At 41.9% G+C, this 23,171-nt stretch overlaps 1 protein-coding gene across 1 annotated transcript in view; it reads right to left on the bottom strand.

The window, feature by feature from the left end:
- tmtc3 (transmembrane O-mannosyltransferase targeting cadherins 3) overlaps window positions 1-23,171 on the bottom strand; it is a 136,194-nt gene that overhangs the window by 67,195 nt on the left and 45,828 nt on the right. Inside the window, exons 5-6 of the mRNA XM_055933430.1 lie at window positions 22,932-23,047; window positions 21,886-22,058 (exon numbers count right to left, since the gene is read on the bottom strand). Coding sequence (XP_055789405.1) covers window positions 21,886-22,058; window positions 22,932-23,047 — 289 coding nt within the window. The remainder of the gene's footprint in view (window positions 1-21,885; window positions 22,059-22,931; window positions 23,048-23,171) is intronic.

The following is a 23,171-nucleotide window of genomic DNA, read 5'->3' as shown; positions in this document are numbered from 1 at the left end:
CTGACCCGTCGATGTGGATAGGGGGGTGCTCCCTCTGCTGTTTCCTGAAGTCCACAATCATCTCCTTTGTTTTGTTGACGTTGAGTGTGAGGTTATTTTCCTGACACCACACTCCGAGGGCCCTCACCTCCTCCCTGTAGGCCGTCTCGTCGTTGTTGGTAATCAAGCCTACCACTGTAGTGTCGTCCGCAAACTTGATGATTGAGTTGGAGGCGTGCATGGCCACGCAGTCGTGGGTGAACAGGGAGTACAGGAGAGGGCTCAGAACGCACCCTTGTGGGGCCCCAGTGTTGAGAATCAGCGGGGTGGAGATGTTACCTACCCTCACCACCTGGGGGCGGCCCGTCAGGAAGTCCAGGACCCAGTTGCACAGGGCGGGGTCGAGACCCAGGGTCTCGAGCTTGATGACGAGTTTGGAGGGTACTATGGTGTTAAATGCTGAGCTGTAGTCGATGAACAGCATTCTCACATAGGTATTCCTCTTGTCCAGATGGGTTAGGGCAGTGTGCAGTGTGGTTGCGATTGCGTCGTCTGTGGACCTATTGGGTCGGTAAGCAAATTGGAGTGGGTCTAGGGTGTCCGGTAGGGTGGAGGTGATATGGTCCTTGACTAGTCTCTCAAAGCACTTCATGATGACGGAAGTGAGTGCTACGGGGCGGTAGTCGTTTAGCTCAGTTACCTTAGCTTTCTTGGGAACAGGAACAATGGTGGCCCTCTTGAAGCATGTGGGAACAGCAGACTGGGATAAGGATTGATTGAATATGTCCGTAAACACACCAGCCAGCTGGTCTGCGCATGCTCTGAGGACGCGGCTGGGAATGCCGTCTGGGCCTGCAGCCTTGCGAGGGTTAACACGTTTAAATGTTTTACTCACCTCGGCTGCAGTGAAGGAGAGCCCGCAGGTTTTGGTAGCGGGCCGTGTCAGTGGCACTGTATTGTCCTCAAAGCGGGCAAAAAAGATATTTAGCCTGTCTGGGAGCAAGACATCCTGGTCCGCGACGGGGCTGGTTTTCTTTTTGTAATCCGTGATAGACTGTAGACCCTGCCACATACCTCTTGTGTCTGAGCTGTTGAATTGCGATTCTATTTTGTCTCTGTACTGGGACTTTGCCTGTTTGATAGCCTTGCGGAGAGAATAGCTACACTGTGTGTATTCGGTCATGTTTCCGGTCACCTTGCCCTGGTTAAAAGCAGTGGTTCGCGCTTTCAGTTTCACGCGAATGCTGCCGTCAATCCACGGTTTCTGGTTTGGGAATGTTTTAATCGTTGCTGTGGGTACGACATCGTCAATGCACTTCCTAATGAACTCGCTCACCGAATCAGCATATTCTTCAATGTTGTTGTTGGACGCAATGCGGAACATATTCCAATCCGCGTGATCGAAGCAGTCTTGAAGCGTGGAATCAGATTGGTCGGACCAGCGTTGAACAGACCTGAGTGCGGGAGCTTGTTGTTTTAATTTCTGTTTGTAGGCTGGAATCAACAAAATGGAGTCGTGGTCAGCTTTTCCGAAAGGGGGGCGGGGGAGGGCCTTATATGCGTCGCGGAAGTTAGTATAACAGTGATCCAGAGTTTTGCCAGCCCTGGTAGGACAATCTATGTGCTGATATAATTTAGGGAGTTTTGTTTTTAGATTAGCCTTGTTAAAATCCCCAGCTACGATGAATGCAGCCTCAGGGTGTGTGGTTTCCAGTTTACAGAGAGTCAGATAGAGTTCGTTCAGGGCCATCGATGTGTCTGCTTGGGGGGGAATATATACGGCTGTGATTATGACCGAAGAGAATTCCCTTGGTAGATAATGCGGTCGACATTTGATTGTGAGGAGTTCTAGATCAGGTGAACAGAATGACTTGAGTTCCTGAGTGTTGTTATGATGATCACACCACGTCTCGTTAATCATGAGGCATACCCCCCCGCCCCTCTTCTTACCAGAAAGATGTTTGTTTCTGTCTGCGCAATGCGTGAAGAAACCAGCTGGCTGCACCGACTCCGTTAGCGTCTTTTGAGTTAGCCATGTTTCCGTGAAGCAGAGCACGTTGCAATCCCTGATGTCTCTCTGGAATCTTACCCGTGCTCGGATTTCATCGACCTTATTGTCAAGAGACTGGACATTGGCGAGTAGTATGCTAGGGAGTGGAGCGCGATGTGCCCGTCTCCGAAGCCTGACCAGGAGACCGCTACGTTTGCCCCTTTTACGGCGTCGCGTAGGCTCCCCGGCTGGGATAAGGTCCATTGTATTGGGTGGAAGGCAAAACACTGGATCCGTTTCGGGAAAGTCATATTCCTGGTAGGAACGGTGGTTAGTTGACGTTACTCGTATATTCAGATTTCAAATTTCACTAACCTTCATAAACCTTCCTCAGATGACAGTCCTATAACATCAGGTTATACATACACATATACATGTTTCTTTCGAAAATGTGCATATTTAGAGCTGAAATCCGTGGTTATACAACGTAGCATAACGTAGCATAACGTGCTAACGTAGCATCTTTTTCCCAGAATGTGCGGATATTTCTATTAGACTCTCACCTATTCTGACCAAATAGCTATTCATAAACATTACAAAAAAAATACATGTTGTATAGGAAACGATAGATCCATTAGTTCTTAATGCAATCGCAGTGTTAGAAATCTAAAAATATCTTCATTACGACATAAGACTTAGTTATGGTAAGGGAATAACCAAAACCTGAGCGCAAAGCTACTAGTACACAGTTCGACAGATATATGAAATAGCATCACAAAATGGTTCCTACTTTTGATGATCTTCTATCAGAATGTTGTACCTTTGGTCCTTTGTCCAGAACCGTCTTTGTTTGGATTCAGAACGTTCTTTTTCCCTCTTGAATTAGCAAGCACACTGGCCATGCGGCGCTAAGCTCTCCAACGTCAACAAAGTCAAACAACGCAACACAACTAACGTCCCGAATAAATGTTAATAATCTAATGAAACTATATTGAAAAAACATACTTTAGGATGATATTGTAACATGTATCAAATAAAATCAAAACCGGAGATCATATTCGCCCATAACGACTGGTTTCCAGTAGGCAATAACAGGTCCCAACGTGCGCCTTGCAGAAAACAGAAAATGGGGGACACGTTGTTCCAAGAGGGCTTATTCAACGTCAGACAGAGATAATCAACTCATTTTTCCTCTCACTTCCTCTTGACATCCGGGTGAAGGTGTATGACGTGCACGTATAGTCATACGTATCATGCCCATTTATAGGCAGTCACTTGAACAGAACATAGATTTCAGACTTTCCACTTCCTGGTCACAAAGTGTGCTGCCAAATGAGTTCTGTTTTACCCACAGACAAAATTCAAACAGTTTTAGAAACTAGAGAGTGTTTTCTATCCAATAGTAATAATAATATGCATATTGTACGAGCAAGAATTGAGTACGAGGCCGTTTAAATTGGGCTCGTTTTTCCCCAGAAGTGAAAACAGCACCCCCTGTCCTCATCAGGTTTAAATGTGTGAAAGTTAAATATTTCAAAAAAATATTTTGGAATTTCACGCGCTGCCTTTTCAGTGGAATGTGGGGGGGGGGGGCTAGACAGGTTAATCAAATCAACTATATTCACTGAGCTTGTTTTATGCTTAAGCACACGTTTTGATTAAATAATTAAGATACACAAATGACTAGAGGGAGTCCGACCAGCAATTGATTAGATTGTGCCGGGCTGTGCTCAGACTTGCTGGGCTGTGTTAAAAAAAGACAGCGAGTGACTGTGACTAGCACCAGTTGTCTCTCTCTCTCCTCCCTGCTGCAGCAACCACCACAGAACATCAACAGTATTAATCGCTCTGATCGTGTTGCTGAAGCTGCAACATAATTACAGCCATTTCTGCCTGAAGAGTTCTGTTACCAAAATCCTTCATTTGTTTTGGAAAAACATTCCCTATTCCCTCAACCCTTGCTCGCTTTACATTACATACGTATGCATCGCATGCACATAACAAAATACCTATTCGCATGGGACTAGTATTACTAGAGAACGTTGGTTATGTAATTCTTACTCTAGAATGTCCATTATTCCAGAGGACGATTCGGACAGGATTAGTTTATTCCAAACAGCCCGCTGTAAATCTTAATTTCTTCCCAATAAATTGACAGTTGTCATGACGTTGGCCTGATGGGGGAGGTTTATGACCCCCATAAATAACTTTCCCCTTTTCTCTCTCCCTACTCTACAGAGTGACTGTTGGAATGTCCTTTGTTAACATAGGGAGAGTCTTATAACATCAAAAGGGTGGGGAAAGGAACCATATTTCAGTCATCGAACCAGCTGAAAATATGTGTTGGTACTTAAAGAATATGATGCCAGATCAGTTGTCATCTGAGACATTATTACTAATGATAGGATGACAAACTGTATCTTGGAAAGTCTACACATTATAGTTATCAGATTCACATGGAATTGTTGTGCAATTTAATTGTTTAAATATGAAACTATGTGAAAAGATTAAATGTAATTTAGCTTCTTAATAAGAGAAAGGTTTGTCATAGAGCCAACTCAGTGGCCCCGCCCATGTGAACAGACAGTGGTTGTAAACTATGAAACACGGCCGTCTCTCCCAATCCTATATAAGCCCATTGAAGAAAATGTAACTTCCTGTTCCAAGGACGTGCGGGCTGGGCAGTCCCCACGTTGAAAGGACAAAGACGACCTACAGAACTAAGCCAACATCAGCAAGAACCTAATGCAACTGGCATCGAATTTCAATGTGAAGGTGACGATTTCGACTATACCAGCCAGAATATAGCATGAGCTTACAGTATGGGAACTTGGTATGAACTTTGAACTCTTATTCATTAAAGAAGTGCTAGGAGAGGACGGACAGAGTATCCATTCTACCACGCTCCAGTTCACCACTAGACAGTCTTCAGAGGACCAGAGATCCATGCTGTACAACCCTGCCTCCCATCTATGACCAACCGATCGAAGCGCAGCTCAGAGTAAATATGTATTGCATTTTCCTTTTCCAAATGGGCGGTTATTTAGAATGCATAAGATTCTGTATTTACGATAGAGTAGCTGCCTACGGCCCGATAGAGACATAGCTTCTCCCTTTGTTCCTCAGTTTTCCCGCTCTTTCATTCAAACCCAACCCCCTTTCCTTTGTGTAACCAGCCGTCATGTTGGCTCCGTCCACCAGGGCCGTTTTCTTTATGACATAATTTGTAATCAATGTATGATCCATTCTGTGTAGATGTAATTCTGTGTGATTATTTAGGTATTTAGTAAATAAATAATTAAACCAAATGTTGTATTGCTGATTCAACTTGTTAGCCAGGTTTCATGAAGATAACCAATAATTTACAACTTTCAGATGACACTAAACAAGGTGACGATTAAATATTGACTGCTATTGATGTAAAAGATTACTAGGTCTTTAAGAGTTTATTCGGAAGATAACAGCTCTATAAACATTATTTTGTGGTGCCCCGACTTTCTAGCTAATTACATTCACCTGATTAGCTTAACTTCTTGTGAATAGGAGGCGCTGTTTTCACTTTGGGAAAAAATCGTGCCCAATTTAAACAGCCTCGTACTCTATTCTAGATCGTACAATATGCATATTATTATTACTATTGGATAGAAAACACTCAAGTTTCTAAAACTGTTTGAATTATATCTGTGAGTAAAACAGAACTCATTTGGCAGCAAACTTCCAGACAGGAAGTGAAAAATCTGAAAACGATGCTCTGTTCCAGGGCCTGCCTATTCAATTGCATTATATTTATGGATTTGCATGCACTGCATACACCTTCCACTAGATGTCAACAGGCAGTGGAAGGTGGAATGGGGTGTCTAGCTTGATCTGAGGTTGAAAAAGAGCTCTTGGAGTGGGAGGTCTGGAAATTTCTTTGTCTTCTCTGGCGTGCGAAGTTCATCGACATTGGCTTCTGAAAAGTGTTCGGTATACACGGTGGATATATCCGGCTCTGATTTTATTTGATACATGTGATAACATCATAAAGTAGTTTTTTTCAACCGAGTTGTATCAGTTTATTCAACATTTATTGCTACTTTTGGAATTTTCCTTTCTTTGCGTCAGGAGACGATGGGCATGTTCGCGCCACATGGCTAGCTAAGGTTGCTAATTCGACAGGAGAAAAGGACATTCTAAAACCAAACAACAATTTATTCTGGACCTAGGACTCCTTGTACAAGATTCTGATGGAAGCTCAGCAAAAGTAAGAACAATTTATGATGTTATTTCGTATTTCTGTGGAAAATGTTGAGTCCAATTTTCCGCCCTTTTTGCGGGCGCTGTCTCGCTATAACGTAAGCTGTTTGTTATGGTAAAGTTTTTATTTTTTATTTTTTATTTAACACGGCGGTTGCATTAAATTCTTGCCACTAGGGGGGTGCCATTTCGACATAGTACAAATTAGTTTCCAAATTAAACTGCCTCGTACTCAATTCTTGCTCATACAATATGCATATTATTATTACTATTGGATAGAAAACACTAGTTTCTAAAACCGTTTGAATTATTTCTCTGAGTGAAACAGAACTCATTCTGCAGCACTTTTCCTGTCAGGGAGTGAGATTTTCAGAGGTCCCTGTTCTGAGATCAGTTTATAAGTCCCCATGCAAGCTATGAGGGTACATGCACTGCATACGCCTTCCTCTAGATGTCAGTAAGCGGTGAGCATTTGAATGGAGTCGATTGCGCAATCTGGGACCTTATATAGGACCGTGGAACGGAAGGACCGTCCTTTTCAATGCAGTATAGCATTGCGTTATCGCAGCCTGTATTGCGCAGTAACGATAATTTTAAAAATGTAATTCAGCGATTGCATTAAGAACTAATTTGTCTTTCAATTGCTGTCCAACCTGTATTTTTTTGTCAAGTTTTGGAATAGTTACTGATTAGATTAGGTGCCTCTTCAAAGATTTCTCCTGCCATTTTCCTGGCAGCTTTGCTACTTTTCTCATTGTATAACACGATTTGTGCCGCTAAATATGCACATTTTCGAACAAACTCTATATGCATTGTGTAATATGATGTTACAGGACTGTCATCTGAAGAATTCTGAGAAGGTTAGTGAAAAAAATTATATATTTTGGTGGTTTATACGTTAAAGCTATTTTTGCCTTGAATCAATGCTGTTGTAATGTTTGCTATTGTGCTAAGCTAATATAATGCTATATTGTGTTTTCGCTGTATAACACTTAGAAAATCTGAAATATTTTCTTGATTCACAAGATCTGTGTCTTTCATCTGCTGCACGCTGTGTATTTTTAAGAAATGTTTTATGATGAGTAATTAGCTAATACACAATGGTCTCTGTAGTTATCTAGTGGCTTTGGTGAGAGTTGTAATGGTGGCTGCAATGGTAAACTCTGATTTATACCTGAAATATGCAAATTTTTCTAACAAAACCTATGCTATACAATAAATGTTATCAGACTGTCATCTGATGAGGTTGTTTCTTGGTTAGTGGCTATTTATATCTTTATTAGGTCGAATTTGTGAGAGCTGCTGATGGAGTACAAAATGGTGGAGTATGGGAGTGGTGTCTTTTGCTAACGTGGTTAGCTAATAGATTTACATATTTTGTCTTCCCTGTAAAAATTTAAAAAATCATAAATGATGGCTTTATTCACAAGATGTGTATCTTTCATTTGGTGTCTTGGACTTGTGATTTCATGAACATTTTATTACATGATATCCCTGTGGCTTTAGGCTAGGCTATGCTAGTCAGCTTTTGTGATGGGGGGGCTCCCGGATCCGGGTTTGGTAGGCGTTAGAGGTTAAGAACCAGTGTATCTTTCATTTTCCATACAACAAGTATTTTTATGTAAAGTTTATGATGGGTTTTTTGGTCAGATTAGGTGAGTGTCCAAAATCGCTCCGGACAATTTGGTGAATCGATGCTACATATTCACAATGTATAACCACGGTTTGCAGCTCAAAATATGCACATTTTCGAACAAAACATAAGTGTATTGTATGACCTGATGTTATAAGACTGTCATCTGATGAAGTTAGTCAAGGTTAGTGATTCATTTTATATCTTTTGCTGGTTTTGCGATCGCTACCTTTTGCTGCTGATAAATGCATTTGTGTGTTTGGCTATTGTGGTAAGCTAATATAATGCTATATTGTGTTTTCGCTGTAAAACACTTTAAAAAAAAATCGTAAATATTGGCTGGATTCACAAGATGTTTATCTTTTATTTGCTGTACACCATGTATTTTTCATAAATGTTTTATGATGAGTATTTAGGTATTTCACGTTGCTCTCTAATTATTCTGGCTGCTTTGGTGATATTTTTGATGGTAGCTACCATGTAAAACTATGATTTATACCTCAAATATGCACATTTTCGAACAAAACATACATTTATTGTATAACATGTTATAAGACTGTCATCTGATGAAGTTGTTTCTTGGTTAGTGACTAATTATATATCTTTTTGGTCGGTTTTGTGATAGCTACCTATGCGGTAGAAGAATTGTGAAAATATGCGGTTGAGTCTTTTGCTATTGTGGTTAGCTAATAGAAATACATAGTGTTTTCGCTGTAAAACATTTTAAAAATCATAATCATTAGGATATTTTAGAAATCCGCAGTAATGTTCTAAATGATCCCCAGCCTTCAGATTAGATAAAGTTAGATAAAGGCTGGGTATCATTTAGAACATTACTGCGGATTTCTAAAATATCCTAATGATTATGATCACACTTCCTCAGTTCAAATATTATGGCGACCCTATAGGAAATATGGTTTGGTATGGTTTAGAAACATCAGTGTGGCCCCATCACCTGGACACGTGGAAATACTATATCTTCACGCCTAGAATAAAAACTTCCTGGCTTGAGTCGTAACTGTGTCGTGTCTTTGGCTATGCCGGATTAAGTGATGCTAAACAGTGCAACTGCACTTGAGATGCATTTTAAGGCTAAGGATGAGAAAGTTAACCTATCATTTCCAAAAATGTAGGTCAGTTGCATGCTGCTGCTTTGCAATCTATTGACAGCAAGGGTTGCATTAAATAAGCTCATTATTTTTACTGATGCATAAGATAATATTCAATTCATACGCACAAAACATGTGAAAGTTGATAGGCTACATGTAGGCTATTTATACATAGATTATGCACTTAGTTCATTTGATCAAATCAGTTATTGTTGTCTTGCGCTAACTGCGAGCAACACCTGTCAAACTCAGGCAGTTCTCACAACACAAGGATGTCAATTCGCAGGGGACTAGCATTATCAGAGGACATTGGAGTTCGCCAAAAAACAGTAGGCTATTCTTGCTGGAATTGTTACTCTTCGGCCATGTAAAAATGACTGCCATGGTAGATTTGGAAGGGACAAAAATTACAGGTGTGACCTACAGCCGGACGTTGAAAATGACGTTGAAAATATGTCTAAGAGGTATTTTGCAGACGAAGTTCAATTCGGGATCTGAATGAAAGGTGAAAAGGTATTTTCAGCATGTTTAAAATATTTATTTTCCAGGATGCTGAAAAGGCCTCTTTTTTCCGGACGTTGAAATCAGGTTAATTTTCTGTTCTGAAAGACAGTTGAAAATACTTATTTTCCTGATATTGAAAATAGTTTTTTTTGCGGATGTTATAAGCAGGCTCATTTTTGGTTCTGAATCAAAGTTGAAAATATGTAATTTATAGATGTCTTTGTTTGGGCCATTGCATTGGCTTTATTAGTCTGGATTCCAGTGACTAAATAATTTGGCTATTCAAGCTCTGAATATTAGCTACCCAACTTTATCAGGAGTTATCGCTAGCCTATTTGCAATGTGTTTACACAGCGGCAATGCAGAATAATTTTATTTTTTCGCTATGAAACCACTGATCATGTCAATGGGGTAAAACTCCCGGACAACAGTTGGTTGTCCATTCCATATTGTCCATTTTACTTTGACCTGTCCTGTTTTTAGGATATGTTGCTTTGTTAACATGACAGCAATTATTTTTGTTTTGATTGAGCGCCATTTAGGTTAGGCTACTTGATCGGAGAATCCTGCATGGATGTAAAAAGTGTCTCATTACATTGTCATACAAATACTCCAGCCTGAAGGCTTCAGAAAAGGCCACATATACTCTATCTACCATATCCTATATCAGCTACAGAATTTATGTTAGATAATTGTTTCCACTGAATGTTGCGTCTCTACAACAGCAACTTGGAGAGGAGTGCTGGGAATGGACAAGCAATACATTTTGCGCCCCTGCCTTTGACAAAGTGGGCACTGCTTATCAGTGCTAATCAGCGCTCACCTAAAAAGCCCATATGCCACTGCTTGAGAGAAATTGTCATTGTTTTTCAGCAGAATTATGAGTGATTTTATGTGTTGTTGTTGGAGGTGCGTAATGGTCAGTTTAGCTCAGAAAATGCCGCCCTCGTCAATCTGCCGCCTAAATCTGCCAAATGAGCGGGCAGGCCGTGCCTATAGCATATCATACTCACATCAATAAATTGGTTATAAACTCTGAACATAGTAACAGTTTTTTTTGGTTCACCTTTATTTAACCAGGTAGGCGAGTCGAGAACAAGTTCTCATTTACAACTGCAACCTGGCCAAGATAAAGCAAAGCAGTGCGACAAAAACAACAGAGTTACACATGGCATAAATAAACGTACAGTCAATAACACAATAGAAAAAAATATATGTACAGTGTGTGTAAATGTAGAAGATTAGGGAGGTAAGGCAATAAATAGACCATAGATGCTAAATAATTACAATTTAGCATTAACACTGGAGTGATAGATGTGCAGATGTGCAAGTAGAGATACTGGGGTGCAAAAGAGCTAGAGGATAAGTAACAATATGGGGATGAGGTAGTTGGGGGTGCTATTTACAGATTGGCTGTGTACAGTGATCGGTAACCTGCTCTGACAGCTGATGCTTAAAAATGTAGTGAGGGAGATAAGTCTCTAGCTTCAGTGATTTTTGCAATTCGTTCCAGTCATTGGCAGCAGAGAACTGGTAGGAAAGGCGTCCAAAGAAGTGTTGGCTTTGGGGATGACCGCTGGAGCGCGTGTTACGGGTGGGTGTTGCTATGGTGACCAGAGATAAGGCAGGGCTTTACCTAGTCAAGACTTATAGATGACCTGTAGCCAGTGGGTTTGGCGACGAATATGTGGGAAGGCCAGCCAACGAGAGCATACAGGTCGCAGTGGTGGGTAGTATATGGGGCTTTGGTGACAAAACAGATGACACTGATTGCTCAGCAAACTGGATGCAGTCAGTGTTGGAGGCTATTTTGTAAATGACATCGCCGAAGTCAAGGATAGGTAGGATAGTCAGTTTTACGAGGGTATGTTTGGCAGCATGAGTGAAGGAGGCTTTGTTGCGAAATAGGAAGCCAATTCAAGATTTAATTTTGGATTGAAGATGTTTGATATGAGTCTGGAAGGAGTTTACAGTTTAACCAGACACCTAGGTATTTGTAGTTGTGAGCAAAATGGACGCTGAGGACGTGGCAAATAACCTCGAAACAGGGGGATATTTACAGGTTGCTCAGGAGGTAAAGGGAAAGTCAGATGAGTGGAATAAATGTGACTAGTAAAAACTGGAGATCAAGAAAAAAGGAGCAAGCGCTATGTGCATATTATGTGTGCCAAACAGGTGCTGTATAGATTACAATATAATTTCTTACCAATTAGAACAATGGAAACACAAAATTATAAGCATACCTGTAACGACTCTCGTCGTTGGTTGAAGGAGAGGAGGACCAAATCGCAGCGTGGTATGTATCCATATTTATTTGAATACTTTTTTTAAGACGAACAAAACAATAAACAAAACGAAACCCAACGACGCTACAGTCCTGAACTTGAGAATATATAAAACACAAATAACACACGAACAGGAACAATCACCCACAAACAAACAGTGAGAACAGCCTACCTAAATATGGTTCCCAATCTGAGACAACGTAAAACACCTGACTGATTGAGAACCATATCAGGCTAGTAGACAAGCCTAAACCAAACATAGAAACACATAACATAGAATGCCCACCCAGCTCACGTCCTGACCAACTAAACAAAGACTGAACAAAGGATTAAGGTCAGGAACGTGACAATACCAGAGAGTTGTAATGTTTTTTCGTCAAGCTTTTATTACATCAAATTTCAAATTTATTATCCTGGCTGGCTGGCGGCTCCTGGCTGGCTGGCGGCTCCTGGCTGGCTGGCGGCTCCTGGCTGGCTGGCGGCTCCTGGCTGGCTGGCGGCTCCTGGCTGGCTGGCGGCTCCTGGCTGGCTGGCGGCTCCTGGCTGGCTGGCGGCTCTGGCGGCTCCTGGCTGGCTGGCGGCTCCTGGCTGGCTGGCGGCTCCTGGCTGGCTGGCGGCTCCTGGCTGGCTGGCGGCTCCTGGCTGGCTGGCGGCTCCTGGCTGGCTGGCGGCTCCTGGCTGGCTGGCGGCTCTGGCGGCTCCTGGCTGGCTGGCGGCTCCTGGCTGGCTGGCGGCTCCTGGCTGGAAGTGTTGGCTTTGGGGATGACCAGTGAAACCCGTACTCTCGCTCTCCACGGTAAGCACGGTGAGTTGGCGCAGGTTTCCTACCTGACTTCGCCACACTCCCTTTTAGCCCCCCCCAATACATTTTTGGGGCTGACTCTCAGGCTTCCAGCCTCGTTTCCGTGCTGCCTCCTCATACCACCGCCTCTCAGCTTTAGCTGCCTCCAGCTCTTCACGAGGGCGGTGATATTGACTCCCGGTTGTACCCAGGGTCCTCCGCTGTCCAGAATTTCCTCCCAATTCCATAAGTCCTGCGATCGCTGCTCCTGCTGCTCTTACCTCGCTGCTTGGTCCGAGGTTGGTGGGTGGTTCTGTAACGACTCTCGTCGTTGGTTGAAGGAGAGGAGGACCAAATCGCAGCGTGGTATGTATCCATATTTATTTGAATACTTTTTTTAAGACGAACAAAACAATAAACAAAACGAAACCCAACGACGCTACAGTCCTGAACAAGAGAACAATGAACAAACAATGAACGCACGAACAGGAACAATCACCCACAAACAAACAGTGAGAACAGCCTACCTAACTATGGTTCCCAATCAGAGACAACGTAAAACACCTGCCTCTGATTGAGAACCATATCAGGCTAGTAGACAACCCTAACCAAACATAGAAACACATAACATAGAATGCCCACCCAGCTCACGTCCTGACCAACTAAACAAAGACTGAACAAAGGAAATAAGGTCAGGAACGTGACAATACCAGAGGGTTGTAATGATTCGTCGTCAAGATTTCATTACATCAAAGATTAAAAACAGTCGCATTCATTTGTGAATAAAATTTCTGAAATGGAAAATTCAAAGCTCGCTTTATTTTATTTAAAAAATAAAATGCTTGATTGCATTTCAAATCATGAATAACTTATATGCTGTGTGATGACATGAATGAATGAGTGATATAGAAGTATTGAATTATTGGCCTAAGTAAGCTACGATATTAAGACTAAACAAGATGTGCTCTTAGGCCTAAAGCTCGATGGTAGTTATACAAGGCTGCTATACTACGCCTAATAATGATAAAAACATTACTTATTATAATAACAGTAACAATAACAAGATCAAGAAATAGGAGCATTATTTTTCCAACAATTTGGAAGTGTCAACACAAAAAAGTATAAATAACACCAGAGAGGCTGTTCTAATGACAAAAAAGTGTAAAGCCTTTCTTACAGCAAAGCAAAGATTAAAAACAACCGAATGTGAAATGGTTTACTTGACATGTCGTTGCGTGAGGCTTGGCGCTAATAAACAAACACTCAAACAGGCAACAGAAGCAGGATCCTTCTTATTTCTGTAGAAACAATGCATTCAGAAAGTATTCAGACCTCAAAGCCTTATTATATAATGTATTGAATAAAAAATGTTACTCAATCTTCACTCAATTAACACACAATACCCCATAAGGACAAAGTGGAAACAGGTTTTTAGAAATGTTTGCAAATATATTAAATATGAAAACAGAAATACAATATTTACGTAAGTATTCAGACACTACGCTATGAGAATCGAAATTAAGCTCAGGTGCATCCTGTTTCCATTGATTAACCTTGAGATGTTTCTACAACTTGATTGGAGTCCACCTGTGGTAAATTCAATTGATTGGACATGATTTGGAAAGGCACACAGATGTCTATATAATGTCCCACTGTTGACAGTGCATGTCAGAGCAAAAACCAAGCCATGAGGTCGAAAGAATTGTCTGTAGTACTTGAGACAGGATTGTGTCGAGGCACAGATCTGGGGAAGGGTACCAAAACATTTCTGCAGCATTAAAAGGTCCCCAAGAACAAAGTTGCCTCCGTCATTCTTAAATGGAAGAAGTTTGAAACATTCCTAGAGCTGGGCACCCAGCCAAACTGAGCAATCGGGGGAGAAGGGCCTTGGTCAGGGAAGTGACCAAGAACCCGATGGTTACTCTGACAGAGCTCCAGAGTTCCTCTGTGGAGATGGGAGAACCTTCCAGAAGGACAACCATATCTGCAGCACTCCACCAACCAGGCCTCTATGGTAGAGTGGCCAGACGAAATCCACCCCTCAGTAAAATGCACATGACGGCCCGCTTGGAGTTTGCCTAAATGCACCTAAAGGACTCTGACCATGAGAAACTAGATTCTCTGGTTTGACGAAACCAAGATTTAACTCTTTGGCCTGAATGCCAAGTGTCACGTCTGGAGGAAACCTGGCACCATCCCTACGGTGAAGCATGGTGGTGGCAGCATCATGCTGTGGGGATGTTTTTCAGCGGCAGGGACTAGGACACTCGTCAGGATCGAGAGAAAGATGTACAGAGATCCTTGATGAAAACCTGCTCCAGAGTGCTCAGGACCTCAGACTGGGGAGAAGGTTCACCTTCCAACAGGACAACGACCCTAAGCACACAGCCAAGACAACGCAGGAGTGGCTTCAGGACAAGACTGAATGTCCTTGAGTGGCCGAGCCAGAGCCCGGACGAAACCGATCACACATCTCTGGAGAGACCTGAAAATAGCTGTGCACTGATGCTCCCCATCCAACATTAGAGCTTGAGAGGATCTGCATTGAAGAATGAAACTCCCCAAATACAGGTGTGCCAAGCTTGTAGCATCATACCCAAGAAGATTCGAGTCTCTAATCACTGCCAAAGGTGCTTCAACAAAGTACTGAGTAAAGGGTCTGAATACTTATGGAAATGTAACATTTCAGATTTATTTATTTCATACACCTGTAAAACACAGTTTTTGCTTTGTCATTATGGGGTAATTGTGCATAGATTGATGAGGGGAAAAAACTACTTAATAATGCTGTTAGTTCCTTTTCCAAGCTACAGGTATTGTCGTTTCGCGAAAACCCTAGTTGAAATGAAAATAAAGTATGCCAGTTGAGTGCATCGTGCTCTACTTTTTATTCTGATTTGACTAAAGGACTCCCTCCAGTGGAATTAGATACATTTTCAGAGACTACATTTTCAAACAGTTGGCAAGCTGAAGCAAAATTATTATTAAAATCCTCAAAATTCCATTTTGGTCTAGTATGGGACCAGAGGCTCTCAAAACCTGCTGGGTAAACAAGGGGGTGGAGACTTGTTTCAAATATTTAACCACTTTCTAGAAATTAGCACCGATCTCCGAAATACCCAATTCAAGAAATATGTTGATTTTGCTTTTCTAACCAGATATAGACATCTATTTCTCAAATGTCTGAAGGACTGTCAATCAGACATATAATCAGTCAGTCTAGCCTTAGACCAAGCTAAATGTATTTCCTGTAATTTCACAAGCAATTTATTTGTGAACTAAGGATTAGATCTGTCTTTTACCCTTAGCTTTTTGTACGGCGCATGTTTATCTGTAACAGAGTTATACAGGGGGGGGGGGAAAGTGAGGGCCTGATCCGAGTCAGTGATAGTTGACACCAGACAATAGTCACTCAACCCCAGTTAAGACAAATGTTTCTCATTAAAATTCCCTAAATGTCTCTTTGTAATAATGCATAAGTGAGATATAGGCATCTTACCATTTCTTATGCAAGCAATGGGACAATGGTCACTTAACTCATTAGCAAATATCCCATTGGCTTTAAACTTATCAGGGGCATTTGTTAGGGTTGTTGGGGTGAGTTGGTTTAATTATTAGCCAAGTTAGATTCAGCTCAGTACAAATATCTTTCAGCTTATCGGATTTAGCATAGTTAGACAGCAAGTCAGACAATTTACTAAGAGCACATAATGAGGCTTAGGGAGGGCAATAAATTCCCACTAGCATCAGATGGACATTACTACTAAGGCCCACATTTAGGACCAGACATTCAAATTGCTTAGATTTAAGTTGCTCTTCATGTACAGTATATGGCGACACCCCGTTCTCTGTCAGACCTAAAAACATTGTAAGAGACACATACATTGTCAGAGACGCATAGACTTCTTTAACCAAGATTCAGTTATAAACAGAATATCTGCATTGGTTTGAAATCAAACTTCTGCAATTTACGTCAACCAGCCCAATGAAGCAGATGCGGGATTTCAGATCATTCCTCGAATGAGGACGTGGATTAAAACCAGAGTAAATGAGGGTTAGCTGTTGTGGGCAAGGACTGATATCCTATCATTGGCAGCAGTCATTTAGCTGTGGTGCCGCAACATGGCAAAACCATTGTCGCCACCCCCCAAAAATATAGAACATGGAGAAATATTTCCGCTGAGGTGGATTTTGAAGATGCTGGAACAGTCCACATTTACTTTTAAATATTCGAGGCGCATTCAAGTTGTGAGTGCCAGAGAGAGGGAATTCCCAGAATGGAATATAAGCTGCAAAAATAGGCTAAATGTATTTAATACGCCAACTAAAAACTTGTGTCAGCAGCACACGTTTACATTTTATATGCCCTGCATATGTTCTAATGGACGAAAGCCTTAATTACTTAATGGTTGTTAAAAAGTGTACCATCTTGATTTAAAATGTTTCCAACCTGCAATGTAATTGTTCTGAACCACAAGCCGATCCACACGCTGAAAATGTTTTCATTACACCAGCTAGATTTTTTCCCAGCTCACCCTCTACTCTAATGCCTAGCTCAATAGGGTAAAAATGCAGATAGACAACCCCATGCTTCAGCGTATTTATTTATAGCCATTACACTGCATCAGATGGGATACAGTTGATAATGATTATTGCTAATAGCATACCTGATAATAACGGACCATGCATAGGCTATATATGTCCAATATGTTAAAATAATTTTAACAAACAATTTAACCAATATATTATTGGCCTCATTTCTGGAAGAGAAATTATATTTTAGATATCAGCATAATTGTATTTTCATTCATTTTGGAGTAGAATGCCGTTTTAATGTTCTATGGAGTCTGACTTCAGAAACCATTAATGAGAAGCGCTGTTTCAGAGACAGCAAGGGCCAGGGTGCCCTGATGAACGGCTCTGGACCAGTCTGAAACCCCCTGGATGTGAGCCCCCTCCGTTTCAACGCCAAAGTACCTCTACTCTAGCTTTCCTCCTGGGACTGACTGCTCAAGCCATGAATGAACTACCCTGCCTGCCATGATTGTCTATACATTTTTAACACTACAATGGCTTCAGTATACATTTTTTTTTAGCCTTCACCACCTCCCATTGACCCTGGTTTGGTTCCAAAGAAAATAGCCTCATGACTTTGAAGGGGCTGGCATTCATGATTCACATACCTCAGGACCACGAGAGTTATGGAGTTATAGTCTACATGGCTCTAAGGAGGAGCACCATTCAGACGTCATCGATAAGGGATAAACGAACGACTGTTAGCTCACACACAAAGATGGTGATTATCCAAATATGCAGCATTATTATGTCTGGGAAATTGTTATTTTTCTGATAACACTAATTCAGCGATACAATCTGGAGACAGCCCGTGGATTAACTGCTGAAGGATTACAACAAAAACAAATCTTTAGGAATGTTATCGACATGATGCCATCAAGTTGTTCCTGTCTGTGCTTGACTGGAGATCCCTAAATAATGGAGATTAAAAAATATTCCAAGTTCTTCTGATGCAGTTGAGCCGGCACTCCCTGACCCTGTTAAGGTTTAAAACCTGGAACAAAAAACAATATTTCACATTCCACTGAGGAATTGCACAATGACCATGGACTTAGTTTAAATCCCTGGATATCCTAAATATGTCTGTTACGTATCCATATTTTGTCTGTGCGTGTGCCTGGACTCCCGGAATCCAAATGTGTTCCATCATACCTGGCATGAGTAAGCAGGGGGTTGGATTAACCAATACATTCAACGACCACCGCACCGGCCTCCCTCGGTCACAGGGCCACAATGACTGACTACTCTCTCGTCCACCACTTTTGGTTCCAACGGCCGTGTCTTTGTTAGATGCAGAGTAGGTGAACGGATGATCTCTGCATGTGTGGTTCCCACCGCAAAGCATGGAGGGAGGTGTTATGCTGTGGGGGTGCTTTGCTGGTGACACCGATTTATTTAGAATTCAAGGCACACTTAACCAGCATGCCTACCACAGCATTCTGCAGCGATACGGCATCCCATCTGGTTTGCGCTTAGTGGGACTACCATTTGTTTTCCAACAGGACAATGACCCAACACACCTCCAGGCTGTGTAAGGGCCATTTAATCAAGAAGGAGAGTGATGGAGTGCTGCATCAGATGACCTGGCCTCCACAATCACCCGACCTCAACCCAAATGAGATGGTTTGGGACCGCAGAGTGAAGGAAAAACAGTCAACAAGTGCTCAGCATATGTGGAAACTCCTTTGAGACTGTTGGAAAAGCATTCCAGGTGACTAACCTCATGAGGTGACTACCTGTGTCCTCCACTCGTTACCTGTTTGAACTTGTTATCAGTATAAAAGACACCTGTCTACAACCTCAAACAGTCACACTCCAAACTCCACTATGGCAAAGACCAAAGAGATGTCAAAGGACACCAGAAACAAAATTGTAGACCTGCACCAGGCTGGGAAGACTGAATCTGCAATAGGTAAGCAGCTTGGTTTGAAGAAATCAACTGTGGCAACCATTCTTATGAAATAGAAGAAATACAAGACCACTGATTATCTCCCTCGATCTGGGGCTCCACGCAAGATCTCACCCCGTGGGGTCAAAATGATCACAAGAACAGTGAGCAAAAATCCCAGAACCACACAGGGGGACCTAGTGAATGACCTGCAGAGAGCTGGGACCAAAGTAACAAAGCCTACCATCAGTAACACACTACGCCGCCAGGGAATCAAATCCTGCAGTGCCAGACGTGTCCCCCTGCTTAAGCCAGTACATGTCCAGGCCCGTCTGAAGTTTGCTAGAGAGCATTTGGATGATCCAGAAGAAGATTGGGAGAATGTCATATGGTCAGATGAAACCAAAATATAACTTTTTGGTAAACTCAACTCGTCGTGTTTGGAGGACAAAGAATGCTGAGTTGCATCCAAAGAACACCATACCTACTGTGAAGCGTGGGGGTGGAAACATCATGCTTTGGGGCTGTTTGTCTGCAAAGGGACCAGGACGACTGATCCGTGTAAAGGACAGAATGAATGGGGCCATGTATCGTGAGATTTTGAGTGAAAACCTCCTTCCATCAGCAAGGGCATTGAAGATGAAACGTGGCTGGGTCTTTCAGCATGACAATGATCCCAAACACACCGCCCGGGCAACGAAGGAGTGGCTTCGTAAGAAGCATTTCAAGGTGCTGGAGTGGCCTAGCCAGTCTCCAGATCTCAACCCCATAGAAAATCTTTGGAGGGAGTTGAAAGTCCGTGTTGCCCAGCAACAGCCCCAAAACATCACTGCTCTAGAGGAGATCTGCATGGAGGAATGGGCCAAAATACCAGCAACAGTGTGTGAAAACCTTGTGAAGACTAACAGACAACGTTTGACCTCTGTCATTGCCAACAAAGGGTATATAACAAAGTATTGAGAAACTTTTGTTATTGACCAAATACTTATTTTCCACCATAATTTGCAAATAAATTCATAAAAAAATCCTATTATGTGATTTTCTGGAAAAAAATTCTCATTTTGTCTGTCATAGTTGAATTGTACCTATGATGAAAATTACAGGCCTCTCTCATCTTTTTAAGTGGGAGAACTTGCACAATTGGTGGCTGACTAAATACTTTCCCCCCCCACTGTATAGGTGTTTTGAATTACTCATCACCTTAGAAAGTGCTGTCCATTTCGTTGTGTTAGGCTTTGAAACATCCACAACGACCGTGTTTTACACTCAGTTTCAACCTGCTGAACTTCTTTCTTCAAATTGATCATCACAGTGAGGTGAGTTTTAAATGAACGATACTGTTGATATGCGTTTGATGTGATTTTTGATTTAATTTGCATTGACGTCAGTGGTTAGAGGACAATAGAGCCCTGCGTACCAGGCCATTAGGACCTGCTGGTTGTTAGAAAGTTGGGTACTACCAAAGCATGTCCAGAGTGCATAAGAGGAGATTACCATGACTCAACGGTCACATGGAATTTTACTGCGGTCATGACTCATGACTGCCGGTGTGGCAGTAATACGTTCAACGCAACAGCCCTAGTCAGTTCCAGCGGGCCACTGTGCCCTTGTTAGCAAAAATGTAAAAGTAAAATAATAATTATACACTAGCTGGCTAGTTGGCAGAAAACATTGTTGCCTCAGCATTGAAAGTTAGTTAGGTATCTAACATAGCTGTACTGGCCATCATTATAAGCTGCTAATTGGGATATACAGTGGGGAGAACAAGTATTCGATACCGATTTTGCAGGTTTTCCCTACTTACAAAGCATGTAGAGGTTTGTCATTTTTATCATAGGTACACTTCAACTGTGAGACGGAATCCAGAAAACCACATTGTATGATTTTTAAGTAATTAATTTGCATTTTATTGCATGACATAAGTATTTGATACATCAGAAAAGCAGAACTTAATATTTGGTACAGAAACCTTTGTTTGCAATTACAGAGATCATACGTTTCCTGTAGTTCTTGACCAGGTTTGCACACACAGCAGCAGGGATTTTGGCCCACTCCATACAGACCTTCGAGATAAAAATTACAGACATCTACATGCTTTGTAAGTAGGAAAACCTGCAAAATCGGCAGTGTATCAAATACTTGTTCGCCCCACTGTATAATTAGGATGCAAATTCGGTTGACCAATAGAATCATCATTACACCTCCCTCTAAACCCCACCTAAACGGAATGAACGTGCTAAAACTTTGCAACCGCAAAAAAAAGGCAATGAAAGCAAAGGGCAGGGTAAGGTAACCCAAAAATGTTTTGCATTAATTTACAATTCATCTGTACTTGCCTTTAAAAACAAATAATCCTTGCAATATTTATTTAGCAAGCAACTGTTTGGGGAAGAAACAAGACATTTTCTCTGTAGTAATGGTACAACCATAACACTAACGAATCTGCACTCTCTAGGGCCTCGGAAACTATGCTACAGTGAAGCCTAATCATTACAACAATTATCTGGGATAAAAAAAAAAAATACAGGCAGTGCTCCCAAATCAAAATTTCAGGTTGCACAGGAAAATATTTAGGAGCATATGTGACCAAAGTTGTCACCTTAGAGCCCTGTCGATCCTATCTGGGGAACTGCAACAGTCCTTTAAACCACAAAACAAACATTTCAACACCTTGAAAATGCAGGTTCGACATTTATTTTCTCAATCGATCTTGTAAACGCAATGTGTTTCTCACTATATCTAGGCCTACACTTTTAAAGGTCGAACAGCGGTCACTGATTAGGTAATAGACTATGTACTGTTCCAAATGGTGGGGCTACCATGAGCAAAAACATGGATTCTAACAGAAACAAAAATATGCACACCATCTTTGCCGCTATGGAAACACATCAACAGGTCCACCCACCTGGTAAACACAGGGAGCTGTGATTGGATGACCTGGACCCTGATGATGACCAGCAGCAAGGTGCTGATGATGAGGACGATGAGCTTGAGGAGCGTCTGCAGGACAGCATAGGGGAAACCATCTTTACCCCTCAGCACCTGGAGGAGAGTATCCAACAGCATGGGCAGTGTGAACTGAGAGGTGGGGGGGGGGGGGAGGGGATTGAGAGATAGACAGTGAGAGAAACAATTAAATGACTAATCTGTACACGGGATTCACAATGGGGTGAGAGAGGTAAGTTGTGTTGATTTTTCATTCTAGTCGACCTCCAGTTGAGGAACACTGATCAGATAACAAAGTTTTCTTGATACAAGGCCTAGACTTGTCTGAATACTAAGCTTGAAGGCAAATCAACAGAGTGAAATCAAGCATTTAAACCAAACAGTGGCTGTTCTATGAAGTGCAAACAAATCCTCAACTAATATAACCAGATGGATCAAGATTCTTTAATATTTGGAGGCAAAAATAGACTAACGAGTTACATGATACAAACGCATCAGGGAGCCAAAGCCAAGACTCCTCTTCATCTGCAAGCAGAGGCCTTAGCGTTGATAAAGTGTCCGAGACGAGGGAGAGACGCCAAAACAGCTGCTCACCATCATTCCTTTTAAAGTAACCCTTTTGTAGTAAAAATGGGAGCTAGCCAGTATCATTAAAAAAGAGAATCGTCCCATAACTCATTCTATTACTGGGGTTTTGTAAGCGAGGGCGTGACCGTGCAGTGTGAGTAATTGTTGAAGCGATGGCGAGTGTTGCACTGTGGAGCGAGGTTACGGGCATGGCCTGCCTTACCCCTTGTGCAATTTTGTCCATTCCCATTTTGTTGTCATTCTGATAAGGGCCATTGACGGTGTAAACATCCTGTTTTTGACCTAAATTACACTATGTTAATAAAGTACTTTGTTTTTCATTGTGAGCGTTAAGCCGTTTCTTTTCAAAAGCTCGTATCTTATGATTGCACCTCGTTTCACATTGGTTGAGCGCCTACTTCTCCTCTCAAAACGTACCCCTTGTGCAACAAACACCTCGTGGACACAGCAGATGGCGATGACTGTGATGCCTTGCTCCTTGCATAAAGTGGCTGCAGCTACCAGAACCACAGTCACAGCAATGGGAGTCCACACTAGAGAGAGAAAGAAAGGTTGAAAAAAATAAAGAAAATAGAGAATAGGATGTTGCCAGAGGTCATATATACACACAATCATATTCTACAAAAATGAATGCATTTCCACACAACTTGCTATATG

The sequence above is a fragment of the Salvelinus fontinalis genome, chromosome 9 (assembly GCF_029448725.1).
Source record: "Salvelinus fontinalis isolate EN_2023a chromosome 9, ASM2944872v1, whole genome shotgun sequence".
NCBI lineage: Eukaryota > Metazoa > Chordata > Actinopteri > Salmoniformes > Salmonidae > Salvelinus > Salvelinus fontinalis.
The sequence above is the reverse complement of the archived record's forward strand: the minus strand, read 5'-3'. Positions and strand labels throughout refer to the sequence as shown.